The sequence below is a fragment of the Pongo pygmaeus genome, chromosome 5 (assembly GCF_028885625.2).
Source record: "Pongo pygmaeus isolate AG05252 chromosome 5, NHGRI_mPonPyg2-v2.0_pri, whole genome shotgun sequence".
Lineage (NCBI taxonomy): Eukaryota > Metazoa > Chordata > Mammalia > Primates > Hominidae > Pongo > Pongo pygmaeus.
In genome coordinates this window covers 32,636,335-32,648,641 of record NC_072378.2, presented here as the reverse complement: position 1 = coordinate 32,648,641, position 12,307 = coordinate 32,636,335, and the positions used below count along the sequence as shown (strand labels likewise).

At 40.5% G+C, this 12,307-nt stretch overlaps 1 protein-coding gene and 1 long non-coding RNA gene across 4 annotated transcripts in view; one reads left to right on the top strand and one right to left on the bottom strand.

Annotated features, from left to right (window-relative positions):
* LOC129039453 (uncharacterized) overlaps positions 1–12,307 on the bottom strand; it is a 139,648-nt gene that overhangs the window by 60,391 nt on the left and 66,950 nt on the right. The gene's annotated exons all lie outside the window — the stretch shown is intronic.
* Positions 1–12,307, top strand: part of TSBP1 (testis expressed basic protein 1) — an 82,308-nt gene that overhangs the window by 42,602 nt on the left and 27,399 nt on the right. For 2 of the 3 annotated variants that reach the window (XM_063666081.1, XM_063666080.1), the window contains 5 exons: positions 79–88; positions 814–837; positions 1,808–1,828; positions 2,436–2,456; positions 11,986–12,006. In XM_063666081.1, the coding sequence (XP_063522151.1) occupies positions 79–88; positions 814–837; positions 1,808–1,828; positions 2,436–2,456; positions 11,986–12,006 (97 nt within the window). The remainder of the gene's footprint in view (positions 1–78; positions 89–813; positions 838–1,807; positions 1,829–2,435; positions 2,457–11,985; positions 12,007–12,307) is intronic. The other variant, XM_063666082.1, reaches the window with a different exon arrangement.

The window sequence follows — 12,307 nt, the reverse complement described above, 5'->3', positions numbered from 1 at the left end:
AGGGAAGAGATAAGTCAGAGCAGAGAAAAAAATTTTACAAAATTTCAAAGCCCATCAACAAGAGACTATCTTAAAAAGGGAAAAAATGGTAGGAGAGAAAGGAGTAGATAAGAAGTTTCTATAACCCTTTTTCAGTTGAACCTCCTGCCATATCTGGTCTCTTTTTTCCACATCTAAATTCCAAAACATCTAAGAAAAATTTGTATCACCTTTTAGAGACTTTAGAGGATTTAAGCCTAAACTTTAAATAACAACTTTAAGTTGTTATTTCCTCCATGTTTTGCTTTCACGTGACACCTCATTCTCTCACCTTTTAAATAACTCTATGGAAAAAATCAAACTTACTATTTTACTAAAAAATAAAGGGCAGGGGAGAAAGTTTATCAGCAGGTCAAAATGATATATTACAAGGGACTTAACAAATTGAAAGACAATTTGAGCAAAGGGGAAAGAAAAAGGAGATAACTGTCTCTGGTCTAGTTACAAGCTGGATTCATTTCACTTGCCATCAGTAAGTCCATGTTTTCACCACTGTAGGATTCTAGAATCTCTCCTTTCCCTGGTACAGCTAAGATTTCCAGGCTTGGGGTGCATACTGCCTTAACCATTTACTTTCCCATCATCAAAATTCCATGAAGTTATTAATGATTTTTTGAAAGTTCACATTCTGCTGATTCATATTAAAAGTAAATGAATACCAAAGGGAAAGTTTTCCCCATTGTTAAAATGACCTACCAAGAAGAAACTCTCTACATAGAAAGCAAAATATCATGGGAGAAAAAACCGTTGCTAAGATACCTCTCTGTTTTTCAGCTGGTCCACCTTCAGCACCCCGAGGTAAGTTCAATTTCTTTTTCTACTGTTTTCTGTTGTTGTTCTTGTTGCTCCCTGCAAGGCTTAGAGACCTGTCTCTACCCTGCTCATTTCTAACTCTGTGTGCAGCTACCTGACTCAAAGCTTCCAGTTTCCTCTGCCTTCTGCTCATCCAGCTTCTCCCTGAGAAAGAAGTTATATTTACATAATTTCAAACATATATTTACTTTGTATCTCCTCTAGAACTATTTAAGTGCTTTAATTACATTATCTCATTTAATCCTTAGAATAATTCCACTAACCCCTTTGTAAGATATAAGAAACTGAGCCAAATACAATGAGAACACATGGACACAGGAAGGAGAGCATCACACTCTGGGGACTGTTGTGGGGTGGGGGGAGGGGGGAGGGATAGCATTAGGAGATATACCTAATGCTAAATGGCGAGTTGATGGGTGCAGCACACCAGCATGGCACATGTATACATATGTAACTAACCTGCACATTGTGCACATGTACCCTAAAACTTAAAGTATAATAAAAAAAAAAAGAATATATAGTCAGCCGGGCACAGTGGCTCACGCCTGTAATCCCAACACTTTGGGAGGCCGAGGCGGGTGGATCACGAGGTCAGGAGATCGAGACCATCCTGGCTAAAAAATGGTGAAACTCCGTCTCTACTAAAAATACAAAAAATTAGCCGGGCATGGTGGCGGGCACCTGTAGTCCCAGCTACTTGGGAGGCTGAGGCAGGAGAATGGCATGAACCTGGGAGGCGGAGCTTGCAGTGAGCCAAGATCTCGCCACTGCACTCCAGCCTGGGTGACAGAGCAAGACTCCGTCTCAAAAAAAAAAAAAAAAGAATATATAGTCATAGAATCATAATTTGGACCCAGAAAGGTGTCCAAGATTCTCCCCTACACAAATATACCTCCCTGGGGGGAACTTTGTTTCTTTCAAAGAAATCTTCACTGATATCTAATTTGGTTTTTAGGTCCACCCGTGGCACCCATATGTAAGTATAACATCTCTTTTTCCTTGGTTCTCTACGGTCCCCTTCATTTCACTTCTGTCAAAGTGATTTGAGTTTCCCATTCTTCTCTTGCTTCCTTATTAACCTGCTTGCCCTATAATTTTTTAAAAATACTAATTAAAAGAGGGACTAAGCTAGCATTCATCAACAATAAACTGAACAATACTATGAAATAACAAGTAGGAGGAATTTTCCGGAGGGTGGAGAGAGAAAAAGAGAGAGAGATGAAATCCAAAATGATGTCTAAATGGAGAGAGACCTTCAGTGTTCTTTCAAACATTATAGTGCAAGGATCCAGTGGTCTTTTCCCAACACTATGCCCAAAGCTGTTCAGGTCCAATAAGTGGAGAGGGCCTTTAAGGAAACTCTACCTTTGACTTCATCATTACATCATCACTGCTAAATCTTACATCTAGTTTTGCATTATAAAACTAATCTAAAACCAAATAATCTATAGGGTGGTTTGGAATACCTCCTTCATTGCCCACCCAAGTCCTCCCCTCACAGACTCCAGCAAAATATATTAGATAATACTATGTGTCTTCTATTTGAGAAAAATTAAATGGATTTCTGTTTGCTTATTTTTCAGTAATTTCGCAGAGAACTGCAAGTAAGTGCTTTACTTCTCAGCTGGTCATATGTGGAGATTTTTCTTATCTTAGATGTTTCTATTTCTAAGTGCCTCATATTTCTCATATTCATTTGCTTCTACATTACCCAAAGTCTTCAAGATTAGGACTGCAAGTCAACCTTTTTGATTCATAACTGTAGTATTTCCCATTATTTTAGTTCTAAACTCAACTTCCAAGGTAACACATACCAACAGTGACTCAATATTTAAACCAGGTCAAGCACGGACAATGATGATATTTAATAGAGAATTCGTGAAACCGCCTTTCACACTATGTCCTACTTTTCCAAAATGCAAATTTGGTTCTCATATCTCAGTTACAAATGATTTAAGCAAACCCAACATCGCTGGGATTCCTCAGCCTGAAATTAAATCACACTAATATTAAAACCCAAATTTCCTGTCAAGGTTAAAAACGCAGATGCCAAAAGAGCCCAGGCAGGTCAGTAAATGAGTGAGATGAGGTGAGTCTCCTGGGAACTGTGTAAAACTGGGAGGACACATATAGTCTGAAGAGGGTAGCTGCTGCCCTGCTCCAGCCAACCTCTTCATGCAAGAATTCAGATCCAGAGTTGCCAAAGCATCTCACTTAATCCAGAGAGTAGGTAAAATTTTCTAAGTTTTAAACATGACAGACATCTAGGTTACTCTAACAGATTGCAAACATACTTATATACTCCCCTCTAGTTCCATCTAAACACACTCTGGATTCAGTTTTCATAATAACATTTTACACATTTCAATAATGTTAGGACAAAGGCGTTGGTATTTGAGAGAGGAGAATCGGAGCTATTAACACAGAATTAGCCAGTGTCTCTCCAAGGTCCTCATCCACACATTTTTCTGAAGCCTGAGCAAAGAGGCTGATTGGCTAAGTATTCTCACTGCACAGATGAAAATACAGAGACAATGGTTCCGACCCAGGGATGAGGCTGCAAAATCCATATGCCCATGTTTGGGCATAGGCCCTATAATTGGGTACAGGGACCAATGCCCACCTGAGGTCAGGAGAAGGGATTACTGGTCTCACAGCTAGAAATTACAAGCCAAAATCCAAATTGAATGCATAGTGTCCTTTTCAGAGAAGTCATCAGAGAGTATGGGCAGGAAAAAGATGTAAAAATCCAAGACCCAGTAGATATATAGGGTCTTGGATCCATATATCATCTTAGTCGAGGGGATAAAAAAAAGCATGCCAAAGTAACTAGGGATTATATCACCTGCTTTTTGGATAGCTAAGTGTTGGCTGGCCAATCCCATTACTGGGTATAGACTCAAAGGAATATAAACCATTCTATCATAAAGACACATGCACAGTTATGTTAAACACAGAACTATTCACAATAGCAAATACATGGAATCAACCTAAATGCCCATCAATGGTAGACTGAATAAAGAAAATGTGATACATATACACCACGGAATACTATGCAGCCAAAAAAAGAATGAGATCATGTCCTTTGCTGGAACATGGATGGAGCTACAGGCCATTGCCCTTAGCAAACTAATGCAGGAATAGAAAATCAGATACCGCATGTTCTTATTTATAAATGGGAGCTAAATGATGAGAACACATGGACACACAGAGGGGAAAAATAGACACTGGGGCCTGTCAGAGGGTGGAGCGTGGGAGCAGGAGAGGATCAGGAAAAATAACTAGATTTAATATCTGGGTAGCAAAATAATCTGTACATCAAACCCCCATGACACAAGTTTACCTATGTAACAAACTTGCACATGTGCCCCTGAATTTAAAATAAAATAAAAGTGTTACCTGGCAATATCTATAAATGAAAAATATACAGCCAAGCTTAAGCATAAAAAAGGTGGGTAAGATTTCCAAGGAGCAGAAATTGAATATAGGAACACATTGTAAGAAGAAGCTAAAGTTAAGCTCTTGGTGGGAACGGTGAGGGGATGAAAAAATAGAGGTGGCAGCTTTGCCTCAGGAGCAAGAGCAAAGGTAGGGTTTCAACATCTGCTCCCAAATGACAGCAAAAGCCTCAAGATCCAACATGCGGAAAACTGAAATTAGGCCCCTCTGAGTAAAGCCAGTAGCGAAAATATACTGCCTCCCCATGCAGAGAAGCCAAAATATCTTCACCCATCTGCCCCAGGCATGAAAACAGAGCCACCCACACAGGTCCAGAGTTAGATCTGTCCAGGGTGCAGAGCCCTGCTGGAGGTGTGCTACCCATGCAATGTGCATAATATTCCAAGTCAAAACAGCTGAGATCTGGTTCAGGGACAGTGTACCTAGGAAGTTAGGACAATAGCCACCAAGAAGGGATCCACAACCCAGGGTATTTATATCATAGAATATCCACGAAAGATAGCCCCCAAGGAATAAGAAACTACTAAAAGTTATGAAATCTATGAGGAAATCCAGCACCATGTGAGTGATACCTCACAAGCCCCAACAAATTGGAGAATTCCAACCCAGAGAAATATAACTAGAGCAATCTGAAGAAGACTAAAATAAGAAACCTAACAGCATTAAACAAGTAAAACACTAAAAGAAAAAATCTTCAAAGATATTAATGCATTTTTTAAAATATATGTATTCAACAAATATATATTGGCCTATTGTAGGCCAGGCATTATCCTAAGCACTGGAAATATAGCCATGAGCACGATAAAGTCCTTGCACTTAAGGAGTTTATATGTTGAGATAAAACAGGCAAATAACAGCAAGTAAACATATAGTCAATGTCAGGCAGATAAATTCATGTAGAAAAATAAGAAGAGTAACAGACTAAAGAAAGATGGTATAGAAGGGGGAGTGTGCTTCAGGCAAAACGAACAAGTACGACATGCACAGGCCTGCTATGGGGATGCAAAACAGCCAGCCAGGCTAGAAAGAAGGAGGCAGAGCAGGAGGTAGGGCCAGAATGACAAGAGCCAGATTATGTCGGGCCCTGCAGTCCTTAATAAAAACTGAGAGGCAACTGAAGGGCTTGAACAGGGAAATGATAGGGTCTACTTTATAATTTTAAAAGATCACTCTATTATTGTGGAGGATTAACTGGGGTGAGAGTGAGGGCTCAAGAGAGCAAGCAGGAAGACCAGTTAAGAGGCTGAAACTAAAGGTGAGTGTGGCAAGGAGAGAGTGATCAGAGTGGAAGTGGGAAGAAGGTCTTCAGATTTCATTTATTTTGGGGGCAAAGCCAAAAGGGCCTGCTGTTCAATTGAATGTGATTTTAACAGAAAAAGAAGACACCAAGGGTTACTCCTGGATTTGGGGTCTAAGAAACTTGACGAATGAGACTATTTATTGATTTAGGTAGCGGAGAAGAGCAGATTTATAGGATGCTATTGTGAGTTCAGTTTTGCATATGTTAGCTTCTAGATGCCTGGGACATTTAGGACTAATTAATTAAATAGTCTGACCTTAGCAGACTTCAAGTATGTTTTCTGGAAAATATCTCCTCTCTGTCCCTTAATGATGCATTAGAACCCATAATTTTATCTTTTTTATCTTTGTTATTTACAAGATGATATTCACATATGACACCATTCACTCATTTAAAGTGTGGAATTTAATGCTTTTTAGTATATTCACTGGGTTGTGCAACCATCGCCAGAATCAATTTTAGAACATACTCATCACCCCCCAGAAAAACTCTGTTTAGCAATCCCTTCCCACTATCCCCCAACCCAAAACCCTCTCCACACCATAGCCCCAGGCAACCACTAATCTTCTTTCTGTCTCTATAGATTCAGCTGTTGTGAACATTTCATATAAATGGAATCAAACAATAAGAGGTCTTTTGTGACTGGCTTCTTCCATTTAGCATAAGGTTTTCCAGGTTCATCCACATGGTAACATGCAGCAGTACTTCATTTCCTTTTATGGCCAAATAATATTTCATTATATCTTTGGTTGGCTTTTTTTAGCTTTCCTTTATTTACTTGTAGGAAATATTATGATAAATAGTATCAACTTGCTTTATTTTTATTTAAGTTTTAAGTTCAGGGGTACATGTGCAGTTTGTTATATAGGTAAACTTGTGTCATGCGGGTTTGTTGTACAGATTATTTCATCACCCAGGTATTAAGCCTAGAACCCATTAGTTATTTTTCCTGACTGTCTCCCTCCTCTCACCCTTCACCCTTCAATAAGCCCCAGAGCATGTTTTTTCCTTCTGTATCCATGTGTTCTTGTCATTTAGCTCCCATTTGTAAGTGAGAACATGTGGTATTTGGTTTTCTCTTCCTGCATTAGTTCGCTAAGGATAACGCCCTCCAGCTCCATCCATGTTTCTGCAAAGGACATGACCTTGTTCTTTTTTATGGCTGCATGGTATTATATGGTATATATGTACATTTTCTTTATCCAGTCTATCGTTGATGGGCATTTAGGTTGATTCCATGTCGTTGTTACTGTGAATAGTGCTGCAATAAACACACGTGTGTTTCTTTATGATAGAACAATTTTTATTACTTTGGGCATATATCCAGTAATGGGATTGCTGGGTCGAATGGTAGTTCTGTTTTGGGGTCTTTGAGGAATTGCCACACTGTTTCCCACAACGGTTGAACTAATTTACGTTGCCACCAACAAGGTAAAACTGTTCCTTTTTTTCCACAACCTCCCCAGTATCTGTTATTTTCTGACATTTTTATAATGGCCATTCTGCCCGGTGCAAGATGGTATCTCATTGTGGTTTTGACTTGCATTTCTCTAATAATCAGTGATGTTGAGCTTTTCTTCATATGTTTGTGAGCTGCATGTATGTCTTCTTTTGAAAAGTGTCTATTCCCTTTTTTTTGCCAACTTTTTAATGGGGTTGTTTTTGTCTTGTAAATTTGTTTAAGTTCCTTACAGGCACTGGATATTAGACCTTCGCCAGATGCATAGTTTGCAAAAATTTTCTCCCATTCTGTAGGTTGCCTATTTACTCTGTTGACAGTTTCTTTTGCTGGGCAGAAGCTCTTTAGTTCAATTAGATCCCATTTGTCAATTTTTGCTTTTGTTACAGTTGCTTTTGTTGTCTTCATCATGAAATTTTTGCCCATTCCTATGTCCAGAATGGTATTGCCTAGGTGGTCTTCCAGGGTTTTTATAGTTTGGGTTTTACACTTAAATCTTTAAACCATCTTGAGTTAATTTTTGTATATGGTGTAAGGAAGGAGTCCAGCTTCAATCTTCTACATATGGCTGGCCAGTTATCCCAGTATCGTTTATTGAATAGGAAGCCCTTTCCCCATTGCTTGTTTTTGTCAGCTTTGTTAAAGATCAGATAGTTGTAGTCATGTGGCCTTATTTCTGGGCTCTCTATTCTGTTTCATTGATCTATGTGTCTGTTTCCTACCAGTGCCATACTGTTTTGCTTATGGTAGCCTGGTAGCATACCATAATTTTCTAATCATGTTAAATTATTAAAAACACTCAGGCCAACCCCTCTTAAAACCCTCTCCTCTCCTAGTGGCCAGTCTCAGGCACACTGACTCAGAATAGGGAGGACAAGTACAATGTGCTTCCCCTTCCTGTTCACTCTCCTTGTTGCTATAATTCCCACTGTTGTTATAATTCCCACTGTGTTGAGGCTGAGAGGATGGATTTGGGGCATGCAATCTCCTTCCTCTGTTAGTTGCAGGTTCTTTTCTCTGAGAACCTGAGACTGACTGTCCTTTGATGTTACCTAGAGCAGACACCCAAATGTCTTGCAGAATACATATTTGAGTTCTTTGGAGGAACCTACAAGAACTTGACCAGTTCTGAGATTCCACTGCATAGTCCCTGATGTGGGAGTACTGACTCTAGTCTTGCCCCTCAGCTCCCTCTCCAGCGATATACTTCATAGCCTGTACTACAAAGATGCCCTTACCAAGTAGGTCACCCACTTGAGTGACATACTAGCAAGAAGGCTCAAGCCTGTGAAATGGGAAAGGTTCCTTTGTCCCCCTTGCAGTGCATGTGATGGGGAGTGGCTCGCTTCCTCAGTGTCCCACTGCTCAAACCTCTAGGGGAGCATGCAGATGGGCAGGCTGAGGGGCTCTGACCCCATGGCAGTGTCTAGGTGGGACTTTTTACAGCTTCTGAAGCCCCAGTGGGCATGTGTTACAGGATGCTCTTTTAGTTTTGCTCTTTTAATTTTGCCATCTGTAGGTGGCTTGTGTTAACCAGCTCAATTAGACCTCCTTCCTTATCACAAGGACAGAGGAATTTCTGTATCCCCGTGTTTCTTGCCTTTGGTGTACCAGAGGAATCGGATCACACATGGGCTTGGAGAATGCAAGATTTTATTGAGTAGAAGTAGCTCTCAGCAGATGGAGGAGCCAGAAGGGAGATGGTTTACCCCTGGAGTCCAGCTGCTCTGTGGCCCGACTCTTCTCCAGCCGCTCTGGACAGATGCCCCATCATTCTGCTGGTGGATGGCCTGCCAGCCTCCCGGTGCCTATTGGCGTGCTCTTTTGCTGGCATGCTCTTGACGACCAATGGCTTGTGTCTTCTTCCACGGAAGTGTTCCTCATGACATTCAGCTGCTTGTGTGTGTGCCCCCTAAGGTCTTGGGTTTTTACAGGCCCAGGATGGGGGTGTGGTGAGCCAGGGTGGTCTTGGGAAATGCAACATTTGGGTGCAAAAGCGGGAGGGCCTGTCCTCACCTAGGTCTGTGGAGATGGAGCCTTAGCCAGGGACCCGCCTTTCTCTACCCAGCACTTCCCCAATTCCTGTATTATTTAAAGAAACCAAGCTCTTCCCTTCCCAGCACTCGCGTGACCTGGATGTCTTTTGCACTGCCCACTGAACCCTCAGCAAGCACAAGCATTCTTATCACAGAACAAGGACACTCTGCACTACTGTCTCTCTCCAATTTTATTTTCCTTCATTCAGATAGGCACAAAACAAATCAACAAATCCACCAGGAGGTGGATTGCCACACATCCTTTCTCACAGATACCCCCAATCACTGTAAGCAAATCTCAAAGTGCTACTCATTTGCCTTCAGAAAAAGAAAGCACTATTCCTTCCTCCCCTACAACATCATTCCTTTGTTAACTACTCACAACTCCAAAGACTCTTAAATCTCCTGCCCTTTACAGTAGTTTGCTTATGTTGGCTTGGAAAAAGGGTGACATTTGAGATAGGAGAGCTAATTTGGCTATCATTTGTCAAGGCCGGTGAGCAGCACCTCTGCACTGCACAGCCTCAAGAATCCTTTCCCTTTTAATTATGGAGTTGGCAATGCTTCAATCCCTCCTGAGGGCTTGTCTCATCTGTTTGCTGAGGAGGGGAATGGGAAGTTACAGCCTCCTTTTCCTCAGCTTTGTGATCCTACTTGTCGATTTGGAGATAACAAGAAATGTCTCACTCGACGTTCTGCCCCCCATCCAAGTATATACTCTATATCAAAAAGCAATAAAATATTTAAGTCTGAAGATTTAGGGAGAGATTGGGTGGGAAATAAATTAGACAGTAATCAGCATATAGATAATATTTAAGACCACTGGATTAAATTAGATAACCAAAGATGTATGTAAAAATGAAGGGGTAAGGATTAATCAGTTTTAGAAGTTTGGAATAAGGGAAAAATCTAACTAAGCATATAGAAAAGGAGTGAGCAGGGAGAAAGGAGAACAAGTAAAGCGGGGGGGGGTCTCACAGAACTCAAGAGAAGATGTATTTCAATATGGAAAGAATGAACAACAGCATCAAAAACAGCTAAGCATTAAATATTTGGAGTAAGAATTGATAATGATTTTTGCAAAGATATCTGAGGAAAATCTCCCTGACCATTTAAAGATTTTAGTGGCTTGAAGTTGCTATTTCCTTGATGTCTTGCTTTCACGTGACCCATCATTATCTCAATTTTTAAATAATTATATGGTGTATTCGTCCGTTCTCAGACTGCTATGAAGAAATATCTGAGACTGGGTAATTTATAAAGAAAAGAGGTTTCATTGACTCACAGTTCCACATGGCTGGGGAGACCTCAGGAAACTTACAATCATGGTGGAAGGCACGTCTTCACAGGGCAGCAGGAGAGAGAATGAGTGCAAGCAGGGGAAATGCCAGACACTTATAAAACCATCAGATCTTGTGAGACTCACTCATTATAACGGGAACAGCATGAAGGAAACCACTCCCATGATTCAATTACCTCCACCTGGTCCTGCCCTTGACATGTGGGGATTATGGGGATTCAAGGTGAGATTGGGGTGATGACACAGAGCCAACTCATATCATATGGAAAAAAACAAAACTTTACTATTTAATTTAAAAATAGAGAGCAGAGGGGAAAGTTTCTCAGTAGTTTAAAATGCAGCATTATGAGGGAAATCACAAATGGAAAAACAATTTGAACAAGCAAGTAAAGAAAAAGATAATTTTCTCTCTTTTATTCACCAGCTGGATCCATTCCACTTGCCATCAGTAAGTCCATATTTTCACAACTGTGGGGTCCTAAAATCTCTCCTTTGCCTGTAGTGTTAAGATTTCTGGGATTGGGGTGCATACTTTTCTTTTCTAATACTTTAACCGTACAGTCATCAAAATTCCATGAAGTTATTAGTGATTTTTTGAAAGTTCATATTCTGCTGATTCATATTAAAAGTAAATGAATACCAAAGGGAAAGTTTTCCCTATTGTTATAACGACCTACCAAGAAGAAACTCTCTACATAGAAAGGAAAATATCATGGAAGAAAAAATGGTTCCTAAAATACGTCTCTGTTTTTCAGCTGGTCCATCTTCAACACCCCACGGTAAATTCAATTTCTTTTTCTACTGTTTTCTGTTGTTGTTCTTGTTGTTCTCTATAAGGCTTAGAGACCTGTCCCTACCCTGCTCATTTCTTTTTGTTTGTTTGTTTGTTTTTTTGAGACGGAGTCTCGCTCTGTTGACCAGGCTGGAGTGCAGTGGCGTGATCTCGGCTCACTGCAAGCTCCGCCCTCCAGGTTCATGCCATTCTCCTGCCTCAGCCTCCCGAGTAGCTGGGACTACAGGCGCCACCACTAAGCCTGGCTAATTTTTTTGCATTTTTAGTAGAGACAGGGTTTCACAGTGTTCGCCAGGATGGTCTCGATCTCCTGACCTCGTGATCCGCTTGCCTCAGCCTCCCAAAGTGCTGGGATTACAGGCGTGAGCCACCGAGCCCAGCCTACTCTGCTCATTTCTAACTCTGTGTGCAGCTACCTGACTCAAAGCTCCCAGTTTCCTCTGCCCTCTGCTTATCTAGCTTCTCCCTGAGAAGGAAGCTTACATTTACATGATTTCAAACACATATGTACTTTGCACTTCCTATAGAATTATATAGGTGCTTTAATTACATTATCCCATTTAATCCTTAGAATCACTCCACTAACCCCTTTGTGAGAGATAAGAAACTGACCCAAATACTTACCCAAGAATGCATAGTCATAAAGAATTGGAGCTGTTAACAGAGAATTAGCCATTGTCACCCAGAGCTGTGTGACTACCAAGATTCTCCCCAACACAAATATCTCTCCCTAGAAGGAAACTTGTTCCTTTCAAACAAATCTTCGCTGATATCTAATTTTTTTAGGTCAGCTGGCAGCACCTATAAGTAAGTACTACATGTCTTTTTCTACTTTGGTTCTCTTTGGTCCACTTCACTTCACTTCTGTCAAAGTGATTTGCGGTTCCCATTCTTCCCTTGCTTCCTTATTACCCTACATGGTCCATATTACAGAGAATCTTTTTAAACACTAATTAAAAGAGGAACTAAGCTAGGATTCATCAATAATAAACTGAACAATATTATCAAATAACAGGTAGGCAGAATTATTGAGAGATGAAATCCATAATGATGTTTAAATGGAGAGAGGCTTTCAGTGTTCTCTCAGACATTATAATGCTATTCAAAG